The 23,901-nt window shown below is 33.9% G+C and overlaps 1 protein-coding gene across 1 annotated transcript in view; it reads left to right on the forward strand.

Moving 5' to 3' along the window:
* ANKRD13C (ankyrin repeat domain 13C) overlaps nucleotides 1-23,901 on the forward strand; it is a 94,989-nt gene that overhangs the window by 52,604 nt on the left and 18,484 nt on the right. Inside the window, exons 6-9 of the mRNA XM_049617017.1 lie at nucleotides 3,016-3,082; nucleotides 7,704-7,848; nucleotides 13,564-13,695; nucleotides 16,809-16,970. Of these exons, the coding sequence (XP_049472974.1) occupies nucleotides 3,016-3,082; nucleotides 7,704-7,848; nucleotides 13,564-13,695; nucleotides 16,809-16,970 (506 nt within the window). The remainder of the gene's footprint in view (nucleotides 1-3,015; nucleotides 3,083-7,703; nucleotides 7,849-13,563; nucleotides 13,696-16,808; nucleotides 16,971-23,901) is intronic.

Here is a 23,901-nt window from a genome sequence, read left to right on the forward strand (position 1 = left end):
TTGTGATATAAAGATATTTGAATGCTCAGTGATAATTATAAAACTAATCAGATTTGACAACTATAAAAATCACTGTTAATGTTTCACGAGAATGCTTTCACATCCTTTTCAAAGTTTACACAGCATATGTGTGAATACATATATATGTGTGTATATATCCTCAGAATTAGTTTTTTTTTTTATGGGATCATGCCATTATATCATTATGCAATTTGTCATTTTTACTTAATGTATCATTAGGCATTAATTCCATATTAGTTCATGACGAAGTACTTCAACCGTTGCATAATAATGTATATAGAATGAATGATTAAAGTTTTCCTAGTGTGTTTATTCTCTAAATGTAAAGTTTTGATTTGTGAAATAATCAGTTCTTTCCAACATTGTTACAACTCTAGCAAATCAGGTTAGTTTGGGCTCTATCAAAACCAACACATGATTTTGTTACTTTGTAGGCCTACCTTGCCTTTATGCTTTATATATCATTCAGAAGCCCAGGTGTCTTAGAACACTGAGGGAAAAACGTTTGTAGTGGCTTTGTATAATAAAAGAACTCCAAGTTAGATTGGTTTAAAGCCTGATTACTGTTTTTTTACCCAGTTTTTTTTTTTCTTTTTTTTTAACATCTTTAGAAACCCTAGTCCTGCTTGGTGAGCTTATATTCAAGGTTGTCCCTTGAGTATATTGGCTTTTTAACTGATTCTCTTAGAAACTGTTAGTGGTGTAAATTTAAAATAGTCAATTTATCTTGCTGAGCAAATGTTTTAAAATATTTTAATACTTTTTTTAAGTTTATATATTTATTTTGAGAGAGACAGTGCAAGCAGGGGAGGAGTAAAGGGAGAGAATCCCAAGCAGGCTCTGTGCAGAGCCCGACATGGGGCTCAAACTCATGAAACTGTGAGATCATGCCCTGAGCAGAAATCAAGAATCAGACACTTAACCAACTGAGCCACCCAGGCACCCCTGTTTTAAAATATTTTAAAAGTAACATTTCAGTTATATGAAGCAATGGAAATGGATGTAATCACTGCTGAAATTGTGCAAATATCTGTAGTTATAAATATATTTATAAATGTTGCGTAATCAAATTCATGATGTAACCATTGAGGTATTTGTTAAAAGTACTGCTTCTTTGAGGATTGATAGAAAAAAGTCAGCACATCTGTTTCATTGTTGATAAAAGATTTTACTGCTTTCATGTCAAAACTATTAGCACCTGATGGTTAGATGGCATGTATAATTCTAAAAACTAAACTCATTGGCTACATTTAATTTAGACACTTGGGATTAAAAAACTCTGAATAATCCCTATTGTTAGATTTGATTAGTAAGCTTTTTTCTAGAGTTTAGGCATGATTCTTTCCATTGTCAAAACTCCTAATATCAAGGTGTGTGGCTGGCTTGATTGGTAGAGCATGTGACTCTTAATCTCAGGGTTGTGAGTTCAAGCCCCACACTGGGCATGGAGCCTACTTAAAAAAAAAAAAAAAAATGAAGAAGGGAGAAGTTATAAATTCCCCATTCAAACATAAAATGCTAAATAAACATGACAGTTTTTTTTTTTAAACCCTAATACTAAAAAAAAAAAAAAAAAAAAAAGGGCAGCCCAGAAATAAGAGGAAGTTAAGAAATATTGAGCTCCAGGATTAGGTTTAATTTAGAGGTAGTGGAGCATGCACACGCTTTCTCATACTGTTGTTTTTAGTGTTTGGCTGAAAATAGCCTCAGACTTGGTTAACAGCAAATCTGAAGGCAACTAAACTATTCCACCTTAGGTTTTTAGATATAGAAAACCTTTAAATTGGAATCAGAAGTCATGGGTCCTATTTGATGTGGCAAATCACATGTCTTTCATGGGCCTCAGTTTCTTTATTTTATTTTAAGTTTATTTATTTATTTTGAGAGAGAGATTGAGAGAGAGCACGCGCATGCTCACAAGCTTGAGTGGGGAAGGGGCAGAGAGAGAATCCTAAGCAGGCTCCATGCTATTGGGCAAGGAGCCTGATACAGGGGTTGATCTCACAACTGTGAGATCATGACCTGAGCTGAAACCGAGTCATGCTTCATTGACTGAGCCACTCAGGGACCCCTTCAGTTTCTTCATTTTTACATGGGAATAATAACTGCCCCAGATATTACAAATTTTGTTTATGTGTGGATGAAATGAAATTATTTTTTGAAGGAAGTCCTTTATATACTGTAAAAGCGTTAAGTAATTTATAGTATCATAATCATGACTTCAAGTTTAGCATCACGTATATAGCACATTTCAACAGAAAAACTAGTAGTTTTTAAAGTTTCTTTATCTCATAATCTACAAAATATCCATTTTTGAGACTGTTATTTGTATATTATAAATGGAAAACTTTAGGTTTAGAAACTTTTCTTAAGACCAAGGAGTAAATGACAGCAAAACCAAAATTAAAATATACAGACTGTTCATTGTTAAGTTCAGTGATTTATGCTACTTTTGGAGTGCTGTGTTAAACTCTCAGACTATGCTGTGATAATTTAAGATATAGAGAACTTGATTGTTCAGTTTACATGAGGGAGGAAAAGTCATCGTAGAATTGGAAAATGCAAATTGCTCTATTGCTCTCCTGCTATTTAATGAAATTGTATTTATAGGAGTAGATAGGATCCAGGTCCATCAGGTTACCCATTCCTGATGGTTTAGTTGCCATAGGGCACTGTTTTCTCATCTATAATAATGTCCTACAATATGTACCCCAAAGTGGCATTGTATTGACTCTGCTACTTGTGTGTGTTGGTGGGTGGATGAGTGGGCAGAATGGTGAACTACACAGCAATTACAATTGAATAGTAGATATTTGAAGTTGCTCAAAATTGCCTTATATGCTATTTTAAATGGAAAAAGCGATTTTAAAGGAAAATTGTTACAATTTTAGTGAATTAGTAGAATATTTACGTTACTCTTTTTCTAATTAAGAAATTTGTAGTGTCTCAGAACTTCAGGTAGTTATTTTTTATCTTTTCTTTTTAAAAATACAGTGCCTTTACTTTCCCGAATTCTGCCTTCTGATGCATGTAAGATATACAAACAAGGTATCAATATCAGGTAAGGTGATTTGATTTTTTTCTGAGTAACAGAAAATTGAGATTTATAGGAAGCTTTTCTTTCTGTAGTAATAGGTTACATTTGAATGTAGTATTTTATAACTTAAACATGCTGTTATATATTTACACTATTTTATCTTATTTGAGACATCCTACAGATAAGGAACCAAAGACATAAAATCTTGACTAAAACAAAGGTATTAATTCTAATTCAACTACAGACTATCTAGCAGGGAAACAGTGAAGATCATGGTATAATACTGAGAAGATTTAAGGTGGTTATCTTTCTGATCCTGACTTTTTTTAAAGAATAAGTGACCCATAAGGAAGACACAACTCTTGTCCTTTTTTTTCCAACCCTCTCATACCCTTCCCTCCTGTATCCATCCATTCATCTAATCGTCTGTTCCTTCTAGTAAAAACTTGAAGGCTAATTTTAATTTTCTTCTTTTTAAAATTAATATTGACTTTTCGATCTAATGGGAAATTATTTATTTTACTCATTTCAGAATTTACTTTTATCATTCTTTATGTCTTTATATTAATACAGGTATGTTTATAAATTGTACATATGTAAATATATAAAACTGGCAAATATGCCAACTTTTATATATATATATATATACATATTTTAGTATATTTATAAATTATATATATATAATTTTGTATATCTATCTCTCTAATTTTGCATATCTCTAGTATATTAATTTGGACATGTAAGGGTCTAGAACTGGAAGTATCTTGAAAGATTATTTCATATAAACTATTTTATAGATGAGAAAATTCAGAGAGGTGATGTGATTTTTATAGGAGCATATGGCAAATTAATGGCTGGGCCACGACCTCTGACTTCATGTCTGTTCTTACCATGTCACAAGGCAGAAATTTTAGAGTCAACTCTGAGATTTATTATGAGATATATTGAATTTTAGTGAAGAGATAATCTTTAGTTGAAAGTAAGTTCTAGGGTATTTGTTCTCAAGAAATAGAATTTGAGTAAGGTAGAAGTTTCAGGTTTTTGTTTTTAAAAAATAACCTCTAATGATGTTTCTAATTATGAAAGTGCTTATGTACATTAAATTCATGGTCATTATTAGAAACCTTGCAAAATGCAGAAAAACATGGAAAAAAAAAGTAGGAAAGGATTTGATAATTATGTAGATTTACTTAAGCAACCTGTTAACAATATATATGATTTCATCAAAAATTACTCATCAATTTAAAAATGTTTACTATAGGTGCTTGCCAAAGGTAGCAGATAATTTGGGAGAATATTATTATATTCCTTGTGCTACTTTAAAAAAGGTTAGTGTTAGTTCTATTTGATTCCTAGAAAAAAAGGAGGCTTTAAAAAATTATTTCACATTTATATATGACTTTTAAAAGTAAATGATATGATGCATATTACATAATAAATACAGGTAGTAAAGCTGCAAATGGTTAAAATAGAGACATAAGAATAAAAGCCTGAGGGAGAATAATTGTGTCAGAGAATATAGATTAAAAGGAAGTTACTATAATTTAGGGGTGCCTGGGTGGCTCAGTCAGTTAAGCATCTGAATCTTGATTTCATGTTCTCACAGTTGGTAAATTCAATCCCCGCGCCAGCCTCTGTGCTGACAGCATGGAATCTGCTTTGGATTATCTCTCCCTCTTTCTCTGCCCCTCCTCCACTAGTACTGTCTGTCTGTCTGTCTCTCTTCCTCTCTCAAAATAAATAAATAAACGTAGAAAGAAAAGAGGAAGCTCCTATAATTTAGCAAGATACTCAGACCTGGGACTTAAAGCAGCTGAGGATAAAGGAGAGATGTGATAGGTTCTAAAGCTGTCATTACTGAAGTTTACCAGGTTAATGGAGAGGCTGGCTTTTAGGACATATTGCAAAAGTTTTTTGCATAGATGAGAAGAATCTAATGAAAAATAATCCATTAACATTAAATAAAAACCTTCAAATGTAAACATCATGAGATGATTAGTTTTTATTTATTTATAATTTTTTTTAATGTTTATTTTTGAGCGAGACAGAGCATGAGCAGGGTAGGGGCAGAGAGAGAAGGAGACACAGAATCTGAAGCAGGCTCCAGGCTCTGAGCTGGAAGCACAGAGCCCGATGCAGGGCTTGAACCCCTGAACTCTGAGATTATGACCTGCGCTGAAGTCAGATGCTTAAACCAACTGAGCCACCGAGGCACGCCCGATTAGTTTTTTTTAAACATCACTTCAAATGAAACTGAATTTTAAAGTATGTTCACAGAAATCTTTAAAGTTTACTTTTATTTCATGACAGCCATGTGATCATTTAAAATACCTTTTCTGATACCAAGGAGAAATTAATACTTTAGTGGAAGTAGGAAAGTATGAGCAACTTTATTGTTGAGAATATTAACATTTTCACTATTAATAATTATGAGGTAATCTTATGAGCGCTGACTGAAATGATCAGAGCAAAGTTTGCAAACTTTGCCTCATTTCAGGCTTTTCTTGTCTCAAGGCAAACCTCTGTTATGTCCTTTTGCAGTGTTATTTGGCATTCTCCAAGCTTTTATCTTAAAAACAACATTTTCTATTGATTTTTTGGAACATTTTTAGTTCCAGTCTTTGCATTTGTATAATTATATATTTTTAATGGCTAATTACATGGTAAAAATAGAATATATTTAGGCTTAAAGCAAGGACTAGTTAATAATTTAAAATACCATCATGACAAGTTATGTCATTATAAGGCATGTGTAATAAAGCTTAGTAGATCATCTAATATGTCAGGGATATTATAGAAGATGCATTAGTCTTCTTTCAGTTGCAAATTATAAAAACAAATGAAATAAAAATTGACTATGACTCATTTTAGGTCTAGCTAGATCTAAGGTTTCAAATGTCACCATGTCAGTCTGTCTTTGTCTTTCTGTCTCTGTCTCTGTGTATCTTTCCCTTCACTACGCTTACATCCACTACCAACCCACTACCACTCTCATCCAGGATGGGCAAGAAGGAAATGGATGCAGAAGATTTTTCTGTTTCATTTCGTCTTTTATGTGAGGTATAGAGTTTTCTGGTAGCTGCAGCTTGAAGTCCACATAGATGACTGATATAAAATTATCTGTTCCTTTTTGATATTCAGTAGCCCACATCTTACAGAGGTAGGGGATGAGCCTCTTTTACTGGCATTATTTTCTTACGCCACATGTACAAGTAGTAACAGGATGTGTTCAGTAGTACAGGCTGGCCCCTGGAGGTGAACCAGGAGCTAGAATTCAGCTATAAAGCAGCAGGCAGGATTCACTTCTACAGGAGTTGGTGACTTGCTTTTTTTAGGGCTTCTTGATTTCATTCTGAGGGGTGTATATATTTTATATGACTCAGAAAGGAGGCCCTTATACATAAGATAACCATACTTCCTTGTTTGCTGTTGATTCATCGCTATTGTCCTGGCAAAATTATTAATGGTATCACCTTCACTTTTAAAAGGTACTAGTTTGTTGATAAATTATATATGACCCCAGTTACTCTTTTTGATGCAGGATATAAGATATGTTCCAGTTCTCAGATATTTTTCTGTGTAGGGAAACCAAGAATGCTCATTCACTTTGCCTAGTCTAGCATGAGAATTGAATAACTTACAAGGTAATGAATTCTTAGAAACTCAGCAGCCAGGGTGTGATCAGCATCTCTTAACTGCTTTGTCAACCCATTTTTTCGATTAAAGACTATATTTTGAGCAACCAGTAAGAGAGATCCTAATGGGATCTCCTACAAAGCTTGGTACAAGATTGAAACATTTTAGGGTACTTGTGAAGTTTTCCATTCTAGTATTCTCCCTAATTTCAGCAAACAGTGGTTTGTGGAATTTATTTGAGACCAATCCATTGAGCTAGACCATGCCAGGTCTTGGTTATTAAAGACTATGATAAATATACAAGTATGTTAAGTCCGTGAATCTTTGATACAGTAATGATCCATAAATTTTTAGGCTGTGGAGATGTTGGGAAAGAATGGTAATCTGAATCAGAGAAGTCAAACAGGACAAGAATTTGGAGTAAGTTAAATGATTTATCTAGTTGAAATGAAGCAAGGTTTGGTATCAGATGGCTCAGCATAAGGCATAGATGTAGTAGATCAAAAGAGCAAGATTGGAAACACAGTCCTTAATCTAAGAATGTGGTCCATCCATTTCTGTACCCTTTCTATATACTCTGCTGAGCTAGCAGTATGGTCTTATTGGGATCAAAGAATGTTAGGCAAGTTTACTTTCCTTTTATGCCCTTCACAGTTGAAGTAACTTTTATGGAGTAGCTGCAGTAAGGGAAATGGTACGGAACAAGGGTATAGTTAGGGAAATACTTGAACAATATGGAAACTATATATATATATATATATTTTTTTTTTTTTTTTTTTTTTTGCTGGATTAATGAAGGATTTATTCAGAAAATGAACTATAGGAAAAATGGAATATTATTTAAATATTCTTTCACTGTTTTTAAATAAAATACTTTAGCCTTAACAGTAAATTTGACTTTGAAGTATGGTATTAGTACCTTGGTAGAAGCAATGAGGCTTGTTTAATTATTATGGAATTTTATCAAAATTTTATTTGTCAGGATTTCTCATCTACCCGTCTTTCACAGGCTTGACACTACTCTCATAGACTTTACTGACATGAAGTGCCAACGAGGGGATTTAAGCTTCATTTTCAATGGGGATGCGGCACCCTCTGAATCTTTTGTAGTATTAGACAATGAACAAAAAGTTTATCAGCGAATACACCATGAGGTGAGCATGTCGTCTTATCAGTGTTCCTTTAAATGCTTTTGTAAAAATGTATGTATGCAACCAAGCCTCAGTGTAATTGTTTTAAAAGGCATAAAGTATAGGTGAGATGGTTCATTCCCAAAGCTTTCATTTCTTTACTACTAGCTTTAAATTTTTTTTTTTTTTTTTTTTTTTTTTTTTTTTTAATTTTCTGTTCTTCATCCTGAGCATTCCAATGAGATTGTTTCTTCATAATTCACTGATGATCTCCTGGTTAAAGGATCTCCAACTTCTCTTAGTTCTCATTTGTAGCTCTCATTTGTTGAACTTGTGCTGGCCCTTTTACCATTTATTATCTTGCTACCTTAGCTTCTTTTAATTTTGCTGACAATCTCTGTTTCCTTAATAGCAACACCTCTTTTGGCTGTCTGTCACTCTTTTTGTACTCTTTTACTATCCCTAACTCTTTGGCTACTTTTCTCTATCTTTTCCATCTTAGAATACAAAATTATCTTCCTTCTGTCACATCATATTTCCCTGTTGGTATTGTTTCCACAACCACCGTTGAAAAACATATATACATTATTTTTATCCTTTGTTCCCTGGATGGCCATTTCCCTACTATAAACCAAGAAAAAGCTTTTCCTGTATCTTTTTATCATTGATAGCCTTAAAAATGTTTTTAAGTCAACATCTTATTTTGCTACTGTTGCTTTTCTTTTGTTTTTATTTTTCAACACTTCATTTCCCCATGTTGTGATTCATCATATCCTGTGGCTCCTTTCTTAATATCTCTTAGATTAGACCTTCCTACTACCATATGTATTCATGAGACCTTAATTATCTTATATGCATTTATATTAAATATTATTATTCAATACTGACATAGTTTCCTGGCAGTGAGCAATGAAAATTTAGATTGGTAGAGGGAAGAAAAAGGAGGTATTCCTTATAGAAGAAAAGGGATGAATAAATTCAGGGAAATGGGAATGAGAATGGTCTGTTTGAGGAAAGAGATCTGACTGCGGTGAAGATCTCTTATTGAGCATGGGAATGTGGTTTATGAAACGCTTTAAAAGCCACATACTAGGATCTGCTGTAGTTGGCAACAGAGAGTCATATTCTTTTTTTTTTAAGATTTAAAAAAAATTATTATTTATTTTGAGAGACAGAGTGTGGGAGGGTCATAAAGATAAGGAGATAGAATTTCAAGCAGGCTCTGCACTGCCAGCATGGAGCCTGATGCGGGGCTCGAAATCACTAACTGTGAGGTCATGACCTGAGCAGAAACCAAGAGTCAGATGCTTGACCAACTGAGCCATCCAGGCAACCCCAGAGAGTCATATATATGTTTTTTAACATTTATTTATTTTTGAGAGACAGAGTGTGAGCTGTGGGGAGTGGTTGGGGGGGGCAGAGAGAGAGGGAGACACAGAATTCGAAGCAGGCTGCAGGCTCCGAGCTGTCAGCGCAGAGCCCGATGCGGGGCCAAGTCATAAACCGTGAGATCATGATCTGAGCCGAAGTCGGATGCTTAACCGACTGAGCCACCTAGTCACCCCACATATATTTTTTTTAATGTTTATTTTTGAGAGAGAGAAAGACAGAGAATGAGTGGGGGAGGGGCAGAGAGAGAGGGAGACACAGAATCTGAAGAGGCTCCAGGCTCTGAACTTCCAGCACAGAGCCTGATGCGGGGTTCGAACTCACAAGCCCTGAGATCATGACCTGAGCTGAAGCCGGATCCTTAACTGACTGAGCCACCCAGGAGCCCCCAGAGTCATATTTGTTGATTTGATCCACAAGTAATTTAAGTGCTTTGCAGCTTTACTCATTAAATGTTTAAAATAACCTATCAGAGCAAATGGTTTTATTTTCCCCATTTTACAGATTAGAAAATTAAGATTTATAGATGTTAAATGACATTTCCAAGATCACACAACTAGTATGTAAGATGGATTGGAAAAGGGAGACATTGGAGGCAGGGAATTTATGGGAGACATTTTTACAGTTCTACAGGTGAGAAGTAGTAAGGATCTTGACCAGGATGGTACAGTGAATACTTAAGACAAAGAGATTATGACGTACATTTCCCAGAATGAAAGACTATGACTTGCTAGTAGTTTGAGTGTAGTGAATTAAGAATTGGAAAGATTTAAGGGTGAGTGTAGTGCTTCTATCTTGAAGAGTAGAATCATGGTGGTGCCAAGGTTAGAATTAGGAGATCTGGAAATGGAAATAGGTTTGGGGTTTTACATAATGTTTGTTTGCTATAATCAGTGTACTTGCTTCAACCATCTATCGAACTTCTTTGAAGTATTTGCTATTATTGGTAACTCAGTTCTTAAAATTTTCATTTTCTTAGGATTTGACTTTGGTCAGTGGTTCTTTTCCATTCTCTTCTTATTCTTTTTTCCTATTCCCTTTTCTCTGCCACCTCTTGCATCCTCAATATGGTTCTCATTCCCTGCTATAAGTAATGATTCACAAATATATATTTCTACCAGGTAGATCTCTAAATGGAGATCTGTCTACTTAAATTCCTCATGGATATCATGTAGGTCTCCCAGGTACCTCAAAATTCAGCTCATCTAAAAGTAAATTCCTTTTTTCCTCTCCAAACTCCAAACCTGCTCTTTCTCCCATTGTCCTTGTTTTGGTGAATGATATCATTTTCTATTCAACCAGAAAACTGAGTTATTTTTGAAATATTTTCTTATATTCCATGTTCTAATTAGAGAACACGTGTGGTCCTTTCTGTCTCCCTAATGTCTTATTATTACCTCTTTTTAATCATACCATTATTGACACAATCCGGATATTTATTATTTCTCAACTGGACCATTGCAAAAGTCTCCTACATGATCTTCCTGTCCCCCTTCTTGTCTGCTTCTAAATTATCTCACATATTGGAGATAGATTGAACATTGAAAGCAAATTCATGAAATCTGCCTTCCTTAAAGGTACTTTAAAAGATCTCTATTTTGGGGCATCTGGGTGGCTCAGTTGGTTAAGCATCCAACTCTTGATTTTGACTCAGGTCATGATCTCTCAGTTTGTGGGATTGAACCCCAGATCAAGCTCTGTGCTGACAGTGTGGATTCTGCTTGGATTCTCTCTCTCTCTTTGCCCCCAACCCCCAAATAAGTAAACTTCTACAAAAAATCTTAAAAAATAAAAAAAAATAAAAGGTCTTTATTTCCTAAAGAATGAAATCCAAATTCCTTGGCATGGCATGGAACCTTCTGTGATATGGCTTTTGCTCACTTTTCTGCCCTGTTTTTACCTTGCTATCTTAGATACCCTTATTACTGAGCTGTTTACAGTTTTTCAGATGTGCCAGGCTATATAGTACTTCATTCCATTGTTCACAGTTTCTGCTTCCTGGAATGCTCTTCTTGCACCACTTCCACACTTGTGGGACACCTACTTAGTGTCACTTCTTCCCTTGCCAGGAGACCATTATATTCTTTATGCTCCCACTAAATCTGGTATCATAGAGCTTCTAATGCTATATTCATTTATATGTCTTTCTTCCTCTGTTCCCTGTGGTTCTTTTAGCTGTATTCTCTGGTTCCTAATATTTTGCATCAGTGCATTCTAGGCTAGAGTTTGGCAAACTCTTTCTGTAAAGGGAAAAACAGTAAACGTTTCAGATATTTAGATATATTTTTGGACCAGATGGTCTCTGTCACAACTATTGACAGTATTTAAATGAATGAGTATGGCTATACTCCGATAAAATTTTATTTATAGAAACAGGTGGTACACTGGATTTGCCCTACTGGCCGTAGTTTACCAGCCTTTATTCTAGACTCTCGGATAACTTGTTAAATAATTTGAGCTCTTGCATATTAAAGACAACAGGATAGCTAACTAGGCAACAAATGAGCTAGAAGCATGGTATTGAAATAGAAGCCAGAGATTAAGGCTATTTATATAAGTATTAGCTAACGTTATAGTATCAATGAGATCACTAAAGGATTGGTATTTAGGGTATGTGTGTGTGTTTTATGCCTAAAAAAATACAGCAAAGCTAGATTTTAAACATTAATCCTCAAACAGGGAGTAGTTGTTTATACTAATATACATAAATAATAGCTGTTCAATAAATGTTTGTTGAATGAATGAATCAACAATTGGTCTTTTTCAATGATGTGGTTAGGCGATGGTCAGTCTATGATTTTATAGAAGAGTTCTGTTCCAAAAGTTTATTTGAAAAGAGGGTTTTCAAAAGTTAAGGCACGTTTCTTCATAGATAGTGTTATTTATCTAAAGTGTTGTTCACAAGCTAATACATAAAATCCTAATTGATTCATAACACATTTGAAACAATGTTTAACAGTTAGTTCTATGCAACCTATGACAGCCAAAGTTTTTCTTTAGAAAATTGTGTTCAGAATTAGTTAGTTCACTGGGACTACGTTTTTACCTCTTTAGCTTTAGCATTAATATCAAGATTTTTCATTTTTCTCTTCTAAGTGTGCAGGAAATGGTACTGTTGCAGTCCCAAGGTATTGCTGTTTTTTTCTGTAGTTCCATAGATTCAGAAATGGACTAAATCTGGGTGAAGTTTGGTGGGGAAGAATAGAAAACAGACCTCTCAGGAAGTTAGAAATCAGGATGTAAATCCTATGGACAATTCTCATTCCCCAGTTTCTGTTTTTTCTCTCTTCCTTCTCCCCCCCCCCCCCCCGTCCATTTCGCCAGGACACTGTAGTCTTAAAGTATCAGAGATTCTCTCTCTTGGCCTGTTACAGGACAGAACCTCATTTTATACCTACTTATTTACCATCCCATACCTGATCAGTAAGTCTTCTGCCTCTGAAGCAAGCACAAATCTTTTTTTTCTCATTTAAAACAGTAATAATCAGAGGTGCCTGGGTGGCTCAGTCTGTTAAGTGTCTGACTTCGGCTCAGGTCATGATCTCTGTTAATGAGTTCAAGCCCTACTTCAGGCTCTGGGCTGACAGCTCGGAGCCTGGATGGAGCCTGCTTTGGATTCTGTTTTTTCCCTTTCTCTCTGCCCCTCCCCAGCTAATGCTCTGTCTCTCTCTCTCAAAAATAAAAAATAAACAACAACAAAAAAATAATAATCAGTTATTATATGCCAGCCCTGGGGAATATGTAGAGGATAAACTTGAAATAAGACTACTTACTAAGTTTAGAAACCATGGGTTGATATTTTCAGATTCCATTTCTTTCTATAAGGAATATAGAGAAAGTTTCCTTCCTTTCTTCTCTCCTTCTCTCCTCATCTCCCCTTTCCTTCCATTTTATAGCTATTAGGAAAGAAAGGCTCAAATGATAGTGGTGGGTCTTTGGATGAAAAAAGAATTAAAGTAAGATTCATCTGTATTAAAAAAAACCTTTATATGGGAATTTTGTCTCAGACCTGTCAACTTAATTCTTAATCTTTTAAAATCGCTCTACATACTCTATATTTCTGTAATGGATAAGTCAGTATTGTTTCCATGACATATTTTGAACACAAAGTATTGTATTTCATGTACCCTGTATATATAGACTTATAATTAATCATAATTCTAACTTAGTTAGATATATGGAGTTTAAACTTCTGTAATTGGTTTTTAGGATAAGTAGTACTTCACATTTTTTAGAATCTGACCTTTTGTTTTTGAAATCTAACATTTTAATTGTTGATTATTTTCATATGTAGTACTAATAACCTTTGAAAACATAGATTTTTATATTTAACTTTTGTTCCCACTGCAGGAATCAGAGATGGAAACAGAAGAAGAGGTTGACATCTTAATGAGTAGTGATATTTACTCTGCAACTTTATCAACCAAATCAATTTCTTTCACACGTGCCCAAACAGGATGGCTTTTTCGGGAAGATAAAACAGTATGTGCCAATCTTGATTTTTCAGTTTAAAAAATTGTTTATTTTTTAATGTTGCCAAAATAATGTGGTGGAGGTGTAGGAAGCTTACTGACTTATTTTCCAGTAGTTTATTCTCTCCTCCTTGAATCAAAGATAGGGAATTATAATGGTTGTTTACAGAGTTGGAAGTTATTTTTACAGAAGCCAGGAGAGAAAGTTTAGCTCATTTGAATTTTATGTTGGGAAAGATTCTTGATGTCAACTGCCTTGTTATTTGCAGGGAACAGTGTCTTCACATGGTTCTATTATATTTCTAATGCTTTTATTCCTTAAGAAGACCATTAAGAGGGATACACTTTTGAATTCATTTCCCTGGACCTTTTTATTGTTTCCACATTGACTTCAAAACTATTTACTCACTCAGAATCTGTTTCTCAGTAGTCCATATATATGACTAAAATTAAATAAGCTTACATTTCTATAACACTGTCATTAAATTAAATTTCCATGGAGATCCCCTCATTAGTGAATTGTAAATTCTTTCCATTATTCCCATTTCATCTGCCAGCAAGAGGTTATATAAGACTATTCAAAATATGTTAAAAATGTTTAATTAGACATATGAAGAAGCATTTGGTAAAGTTTTAAAGTTAAGAATAAATCATCATATAGGTGAAGACCAAGATTTATTGCTTTTAAAAATTATGTATTTAAAATTATGTTTTATTACACATGGTAGAAATGAATATATTCTTCCTGGAAAAATAAAAACAGCTTGTATTAGAGTTCTCTGAGGAAATCAGTAGATCTCTGTCTGTATCTCTATCTAGATATATGTATATCTCTATATAAATATATGGATATAGAGAGAGAAGGAGGGAGGAGTATGGAAGAGATTGATTTATTTAAGGGAATTGACTTATGTGAATATAGGTGATGGCCACTCTGAAATCTGTAGAGCACTCTAGCAGGTCAGAAATTCAGGTAAGAGTTGATGTGGTCTTGAGTCTAAAATCTACAGGCTAGAATCTTTGGCAGGGTTTCTGTGTCACAGCCTTGGGGCAGAATTTCTTTTCCTTTGGGAAATTTTAGTCTTTGCTCTTAAGGTTGGCAGTTGTTTGAATGAAGCCTACCCACATTGTGGAGGGTAATCTACTTTATTCTAAGTCTAGTGATTTAACTCTTAATTACATCTAAAAAATACCTCCATAGCAACATTGAGACATGTTAAGCCAGACAGCTGGGCACCATAGTCTAGCCAAGTTGATACAAAATTAATCACCATACAACCTTATACATAAAGTTATAAAGTACCCCTTTATGAGTACTCAGTCCCCAGAGCCCTTTGTAAAGGATTATCCATTAGTATACTCAACTTTTTTTTATGTTCTGCATTCACAAATATGTATCCCTAGTAATATGTAGCTTTAGTTGTTGATATTTCTTTATTTTTTTCTAGTGTTATATCTATTGGTTTGCACCTTTTTTTCCCACTCTTTAGTTTGTTTAGAAGCTTTTTCTTATCAGTAGTGCCACTTCATTCTTTTTAACAACTGCATAGTATTCCATAGTATGGATTGTAGTTTATTTATCCAGTCTCTTATTTATGGACATTTTGATGAATAACACACATTTGTGTCCAGTTTTCTGCCATTATAAATGATGTCGTGTTTATCATCCATTTACATGCCCTTTCATTGTCTATTATAGACAGCAAGAAATGGAATGGCTGGATTATGAAGAATATACACTTAAAATTTTTATTGATATGATAATTTACTTTTAATAAATTCTTTCTCATTAGAAGATTTCAAAAAGTGAGAATTATCACCTGAGTATTTCTCAGCCACAGAAAAATTCTCACTTTTAGATATAGGCTCCTCAACTTTCTTCTCTAAGCCTGTTTGGCAACAAATAGTATTATAGGATTCCTAGTTGTGAGCTCCTACACTGCAATCCCTTTGTTGGCTTGAAGTCTTATTTGTTTGTACTCTGTTCTTCTGGACAGCATTAGAGGATCACCTCAAGAGAAGATAAAAATTGAAGCTGCTATTCATCTAGTACTACTGCTAAGCAGCTCAAAGCTCTTGAACAGCGTCTAGGTGATCTTCTTAAATCTTTGACAGGTAAGGAGGGAGTCAGTAATACTTATGGTTCCCATTTTGTAGGTAGAAACAGGTGCAGAATGCCTTACTTTTTGGTGACTGGTAAGGAGGCCACCAAAAACAAGGTAGACATGGAAATAACTCTAAACACATAGTTTTGGAATGCCAGGAAACATCAGAAGATGGAGACCAAGTGATTTGCATGCAGGTAGAAATGAGAAGCTTGTTTTCAGTAAGTTATTGATCATGTTTTTTGTAGTAAGCTGTTTGAAACTGACCACCCATGGGTCTGCAAAAGGTGAAGGTTAATGTTGAAGAAGGACTTCATTGAAAGGAAATAATTCTTTTCTTGATATCATTTATATCACTTGAGTTTCCCTATCCCTAATCCATAATGTAAGCACTTAATTGTAATTGTATTGGTGAGCAAAACTATTCTGTTGTTCTCTCTTCTTTATTGAAAGCACCAAGCAGCTGTAACTTGAAGTTTGATCCTGTTAGAGAATAGAGTATTGGAACAGGTAATTAATTCTAGTTATGCTAGAGATTCTTATGTAATTTAGATTATTTCTTTTTATTCCACTTTTTTTTTCTATCTATAAAATGGGAACAGTAATTATCCCTGACCCCTCCTTGTTACTCATGGTGTTTGACTATCAGCTAAATAAAGTTTCAGATAGCTTTGTGCTACTTGGGAGTAGATTTTAAAGGAATACTATGTGGTATTTCTATTTAGATTTAATTCATTTGCAGATTAACTACCATACATCTTGGGTGTTTTAAATTTTCCTTTACAAATTTTAAATGTGTAATTGTATATATATTCTTAAATTTAATAAAATGTATAAAATAATTTGTTAAGTTCAAGTACCAAGTGAATATTTATTTTCACCTAAATGTTACATGTTTATGGAAAAACATTGTGTATTACTTTGAAACTTTCTTTTTGATCTAAGATAAACTTAATTTGTTTTATTATTCTGAAATATTTGAATGTTTTATTATTTTGATTATTTAATTTTGTTTTAGGAAAGAGTAGGAAACTTTTTGGCAGACTTTTATCTGGTGAATGGACTTGTTTTAGAATCAAGAAAAAGAAGAGAACATCTTAGTGAAGAAGATATTCTTCGAAATAAGGCCATTATGGAGAGTTTGAGTAAAGGTGGAAACATAATGGAACAGAATTTTGAGGTATAATATTTCTAATTTACAATTTTCTAAAGAGAGAAGGGGTAGACTTCAATCCTGGCGCTCAGTGAGTTTATAGAAGAACATTCATAGATTTGTTTGTTTGTTTGTTACTATGTATCACCTTTTATTTTTCTGTGATAGGGCCTTTGGTGACTTTTTTGTGAATTTATTCTTGGTCTTCGAGTCTTCATTAACAGATTAAACTCATTTTATAAGCATGAAACCCAGTGTTAATTTTTAATCTGTGTCCCTTTGCATATGTTTTTCCTACTTCATCACCTGAAATCTGTTGCTCTGAAGGCCCAGCTCCTTAATGAAGTCATTTCTAATCTATACTTGCCCATAAGTTTTTTATTCAGCATGTGTATATTGAGAACATGCTTTCTGTAAAGAATTGTGTGCCAGTAAGGAAAGGGGAGGGGAAATTAGGAAATACTAAGGTACATGGGACATCATCATTGCTTCTGCAATCTTATTACCTAATCAGATGAATTGGATGGGTTCCTAAATTTATTTTTCATTTTGACAATTTTAGATTTACAAAAAGCAACTAAAACAGTACAAAGAATTCCTGGATGCTCTTCATCAAGATTCCCCAAATGTTAACATTTTACTACATTTGTATAGCAGTGTTTTTCAAATCGAAGGCACCATAGGGACCACTTAGTAGTTTATGAAATCAATTTAGTAGGCTGTGACCACCCTTTTTAAAAGAGAAAAAAACTAGAGTCTAAATAATGATGTTATAGTTAAACCAGAGGACATCACATGTAGTATAGGTCATTATTTCTTTATGAAACCAAGTTTCAGGGGTGTATGTGTTTGTAAATATGTATATGTGTGAATGCTGGTTTGAAGTGTAAAATGTGTCACAATAGCAAAAAGTTTAAAGGCTATTTTGAGGAGGCTTGGATTCCTTGAACATTTAGTCTCTCCTTTGGTGTCAGATTATGTTTTAGCAATAGATAACCATTTCAGATTAGTATGCCAGGTTCCAGCTAATTCATGGTAATGCTGTGCATGCCAGGAAAATATTTTAATGTTTAGAAAGTTCATGTGTTTAAGTGAATCAGCCATAGTTTAGTTAAATAAGTACAGGATATGAAGTATTTAACAATCCTCATTAAATGTTAAAGTTGTGATTATGCCAGTGTAGTGTGGTCCTGTCCCCTTTCTGCCAGATCCTCTTGTACTTACTTTCTTTGGGCCATGGGATAGAGCCTCACAGGATTTCATTTTCTGGAAGCCTTCGGGTACTTACTGATCTCTTGAGCAGTAGGTTATGCTTAGGAAATAGATATGGAGAAGATGAACTGAGAGAGGGAATGCTGAGCTCCATCTTTAACAAAGCTGCTACCCTCTCCCATTATTGACCAGATAAAAGACCATTTCTTTGGACTTGCCCTGTGATTTAAATTTTATTGGACTTGTTAAAAATTCTGAATAGGTATATAATAGAACAAAATAATATGAAATAAATTAGTTAATTAGCTTTTGACTTCTGGTCAGAAATCAAAGGAAACACTTCCTGTGTGAGTCATAGCCCCTTGAACTGTATAGTTCTTGATGAATATTTAGATTCAGTTTTTCAATTTGTATAAAAGAAAAAAACTTGATGGGATTTTGATAGGATGATGTTGAATCTGTAGATCAATCAATTTTTACATAAATGCCTGCTTGATTTTTCTTAATTTGACTTTTCATTTTGAGATAATTGTAGGTTCACATACACAGTTGTAAGAAATAATACAGAGAGATTCTATATATGCCTCACCCAGTTTCCTCCAGTGTTAACATCTTGCAAACCAGTAATATCATCACAAGCAGGGTATTTGCATTTATAGGCAAGATATAGAACATGGCCATCACCACAAGATCCCTCCTTCCCCTTGGATAGGCACACCTACCTTTTTGCCCCTTTGCCCCTTCCCTGTCCCTTATCCCTGGCAACCATTAATCTGTTTCTCCATTTTTAAAATTTTGTCATTTCAAGGATGTTGTATATAACCTTTTGATACTGGCTTTTTTCCTCCTTCACTAGGCTTAATTCCCTGGTAGTTTTTCCAGGTGTGTATATCAGTAGTTTGTTCCTTTTACTACTGAGTAGTAGTCCATGGTATGAATGTACCATAGTTTGCTTAACTATTCACCTGTTGAAGGACATTTGGGTTTCCAGTTTGGGGCCATTTATGAGTAAAGCTGTCATAAACATTCACATATAGGTTTTTGTGTGGACATAAGTCTTTATTTCTTTGGTAAATAAATGTTCTAAATGGTCTCTTTGGGAATGCATGAAGCTGGCTGTTTGTGTGTGTGCATGAGGGGTAAATGGGCAAGGGGGACCCTTAAGGAGTGGGCCCTAGGACTCTGTGTGCCCCACTGCCCTGATGGCTCTGGACAATGGTTCATGCTAGTTGTTTGATGTATCTACTCTGTGTACTGTTCATACTGTAACTGGGGCCCATAGGTGCAAGAGCACTTGGCTCTGATGATCCCAAACAGAGTAGGTTAGGCCACTTGCCACTGACAAAATCCAAAGGCAGAGAGACAAGTGGTGGTGAAACAAGAAAGGAATTTATTTCAGTGAGTCCAACACTGGGAACACGGCTAACTGATGTCTCAAAGACTATCCAAAGTGCTGACAGTACTTCTGGGTTTATGCAAGGAAAATGTGGGACAGAGGTCAGTGCATACGTGTAGCTGGACAGTAAAGGTCAGGTTGATCATTATCTTGAGGTCAGTCACACAGGGTCTTGCTGGTGTCTTGGCAGTTTTTATTGCTGAAAGGAATAGTTTGAGTTTCTATCAAAGGGTGCTTTGCATGTAGGGTTTTTGCCCAAGTTAAAAGATAACTGGAAAGAAGAACTCAATCAATTAGAAAGTATAGACGGAGGTTGAATGGAGGTATTTGAAGTCCTCTCTCAATACTTATCTCTAGAATGCCCAGATCTTGTTCTTGCTCTGGTCCATTCAAAACTCCCTCCATAGTGAAGAGTTCATATTCCTCCCCTCCACACACACACAAAGACTACAGTCAGGTCCAGGTGCAATTGCTGGGTTTTGTGGTCGTTGAATGTCTTTTCATGTACTTATTTGCTATAAAATATACAGATTTATATCCTCTTTGATAAAATGTCTCTTCATGTCTTCCCATTGTCTAATTGGATTGTTTCTTTACTGTTGAGTTTTCAAAGTTCTTTATATATTCTAGATACTAGTTCTTTGTCATATGTGTGTACAGGTATTTTTTTCCTACTCTGTAGCTTATCTTTTCATCCTATTAAATGGGTCTTTTGAAAGGAAAAGTTTTTAATTTTGATGAGGACCAGTTTATCAGTTTTTGTTTTATTGCTTCCACCAAGTCTAAAAACTCTATGCTTATCTGCAAGCCCCTAAGATTTTCTCCTATATGTTTTTGATAAAGTCTTATATTTCTACATTTTACATTTAAGTCCATGAATTAGTTAATTTTGTATAAGGTGTAATGTCTTTTTACTTCTTTATTCTTTTCTTTCTTTTCCTTCCTTCCTTCCTTCCTTCCTTCCTTCCTTCCTTCCTTCCTTCCATATTTTATTTGCCTTTGATGTCCAGTTGATTTAACACCATTAAAATAAAAAGAGCTATGATTCCTCCATTGAATAACCTGCTGGAATTTTTATTGAGGTACTGTTGAATCTGTAAATTAAAGTCTGGAGACTTGATATCTTAAAAATATTGAATCTTGTATTTCATGAACATGGTATGTCTCTCCATTTATTTAGGTCTTTTATAGTTTATCTCAGAAGTGTTTTGTAGTTTTTAGTATACAAGTCTTACACATTATTTTACTAAATTTATCTGTCAAGCATTTAGTATGGCAATGTGTTTGGATTTCATTTTCCAGTCGTTCCTTGATAGTATATAGGAATATATATGATATTTATATATTAGTTATATCGTTTTTATAGATTCCTTAGGGTTTTCTACAGATGACCATATCATCAGGTAATAAAGGTTTACTTTTTCCTTGGTAATCTTTTTGCCTTTGTTTGTTTTTCTTACTTTATTATACTGGGAAGTAACTGGGAAGTAACACTACAATATAATGTTGAATAAAAGTCCTGAGAGCAGATGCCATGCCTTTTACCTGACCTTAGAAGGGATTTTTTTATATCAGTGTGAATTTTAAAAAATCATTATACTAATTTGCAATCTGGCAGAAGTAATTTATTAAGAATTACTAAGAGCCACGACTATATTGTTATTTGTTAGCTCTATAATCCTTATAAGATTATATTTTTAATTGTTTTAGAATGAGGAAGTATGCATCTCATATGTAGTTTGGACTTTTGATAGGGAAGAACTGAAAAATTACATTTGAGAATTTTTTGGAGTTCAATTATAAATATTTAGAAGAAATTTAAAGAAAATAGTAATTCTATCAGATACTCATCTATACATATAATTTGATTTGGCTGAATCAGGTAAGGTACAGGATGCAAGAATATCAAAATAGTATTGATAGGTCTAATTATAAAAGATACAAAAAGCTGTGTTTGTGTGTGTATGTGTGTTTGTGTGTGTGTGTGTGTGTGCGTGTATTTTCTTAGATAGAATTTGCTAGCATATGAAAAGCAGCATGAAATTGATACCAGTTTAATTATATTCAATAGTGGGAATTAAAGGAGGAGAGAAATATTTGCATGCATTTTGTAGGTAATTTTAGGAATATAGTTCTTTTAAACCTACATGAGCTTTTTAGGAAAGGTATGTATAAATTAACATGCAAAAGTTTAAAAGTTTGGGTTAAAAAAGAGTAAAGGGAGGGATCTGTTGAGTTTTAATGATGAACTATGTTTATAATCTTAACACAGTTTAAAAAAACATATACAGGAGTTTAAAAAAACATAGGACCCTTAACCCAGGCTGTTCTTGCTTTAAGTATATTCCTTTCCAGTCTGCCTTGGTTGTAGTTGCTTCTTTCTGTATATTCAGATGTTTAACATGTCTTAGAATTTCTTTCAAAATATTGGGAAGCTGAAGTTGGGAGAGGAGTGGCAGAACCTTAAGATACCATCCTGGAGAGATGCTGTTGGTAAATGTAGTAAAAAAAAATCAGTATTGTGGTATTTAAAAAATTATGTTCATAAAAGGCATATTAGTAAAAAATATGTTTGGCTTTGGAGCATTATTGAAAATTTCAAGAACCTAGAAAATAAATATAATTATTATTGTTTTAAAAAACATGAAAATAACATTTTTAAGCCACATTTTAATAGAAATTCAGTTTTTAAAAATAAATGTCTAATTTTTTTCAGAATAAATTTATATTCTTTGTTGTAAATGAATAGCTTTGAGTTTCTTCTTTTTTTTAGGCAAATATTTTTTCTAATTTCCGTAAGAAATAACTTATAGATAGCATTTAGGAGGAATTGTTTGCCATTTAACTAGTTTGCCATGCCTCTTCTTCCTCTCCCTCCTTTCCAGATATGTTTTTCATATTTAGTGTATATTTTTGATACACAGAGGATCTGAAGTGGGCTCTCTGTTGACTGCAGACAGCCTGATGCAGGGCTCGAACTCATGAATTGCGAGATCATAACCTGATTCAGAGTCGGACACTTAACCGACTGAGCCACCCAGGCAGGCACTCCTTGACAATATTTTTTATAGGAAAACTTAAGTGCTCAGAAATTCTTAAGTCATGGGTACTTGATCCTATGTTTTTGGTGCTTTTTTCCCTTTTTGTTCTAACCAGTTATTGTTGGAGGAGGGAACAATTCTCCATTTATACCTTAGATACAGAGTCATTGGTAAAAGCATTTATTGTATACAAACTATGTATATATTATGTGTGTGTATATAATTTATATATTATATATTTAAATATATAAATATTTAAAATAGAAATATAATATTGAGTTAAAGTCTATTACTATTTATGTATTTTTTAAGTGTATAAAATCTAAATAGGAATACATAGATATAAAATAAATGAATGTCTTAAACTTCCAGAAGCTTTTGCTATATAATAGAATGGTGGCAAACCTAGCAATAAATTTAAAAATATTTTTTATATGGTTCAAGGAAAACAGGCATTTGAATTTTTGCATTTAATCATGAAGAAAGGTTTGATAACATTTCAGTTACAGAACCTGCTGACCTGGGGAAATAACATTAGAAAACCATCTGGTATTCTGTGGCAGCCTTCATGTCTTCCTGTTTCATTAGATAGCTATGGTAGCAGTGCTGAGGGAACACTAAAGGATGTAGCTACAAGTGTCAGTTTGTCACAAAGGATCAATTAGAATAAACAAAGTAGGAAAGACCTTATTAAAATATAATAATTGATATTATGATGAGGTAAAGTACTGAGTAAAAGGTTAAATTAGATTTATTACAGTCTCTTTATAAGATGGTAATGTATACATGTATACATGTATAAGATGGTAATGTACAGTTTAGGAAGAATTTTATTAGAAACAGTAGGAACTGCCTAGAGAAGTTTATTACCTGAAAAAATATACTTAAGTGACATGCCACATTATCTAATCATGCCTGGCAAATGAGTCTTTATTATGATAATATGTATGTATGTATGATAATACATGTATATATACAAGTATAAAACCAGTTATAGTCAAATATACATAAGTATTAACCAGACTGGAAGCAAGAGTAGACAAATTTGAAGCAGTGTTCAAAGAGAAATTGATTATAGCCTACTTAGTTAGAGATTTAGATGGAGGTGAGATTAGCCTTTGCTGTTTTTCTGTGTTGGAGCAGCAGTCTTAAGTTTTTCCAGCCTTTTCCCCCAGAATTACAGGTTCTGTTAGTTAACATATATCTGTCTGTCTTTTGCAATGCTACAAGATACTATTTTACCTCGTATCACAATATTTAGGAGGGTCATTAACTACCTTTTAAGCCTGCTTGTCATTGTACTAAGCCA

This window comes from Panthera uncia, assembly GCF_023721935.1.
Source record: "Panthera uncia isolate 11264 chromosome C1 unlocalized genomic scaffold, Puncia_PCG_1.0 HiC_scaffold_4, whole genome shotgun sequence".
Taxonomy (NCBI): domain Eukaryota; kingdom Metazoa; phylum Chordata; class Mammalia; order Carnivora; family Felidae; genus Panthera; species Panthera uncia.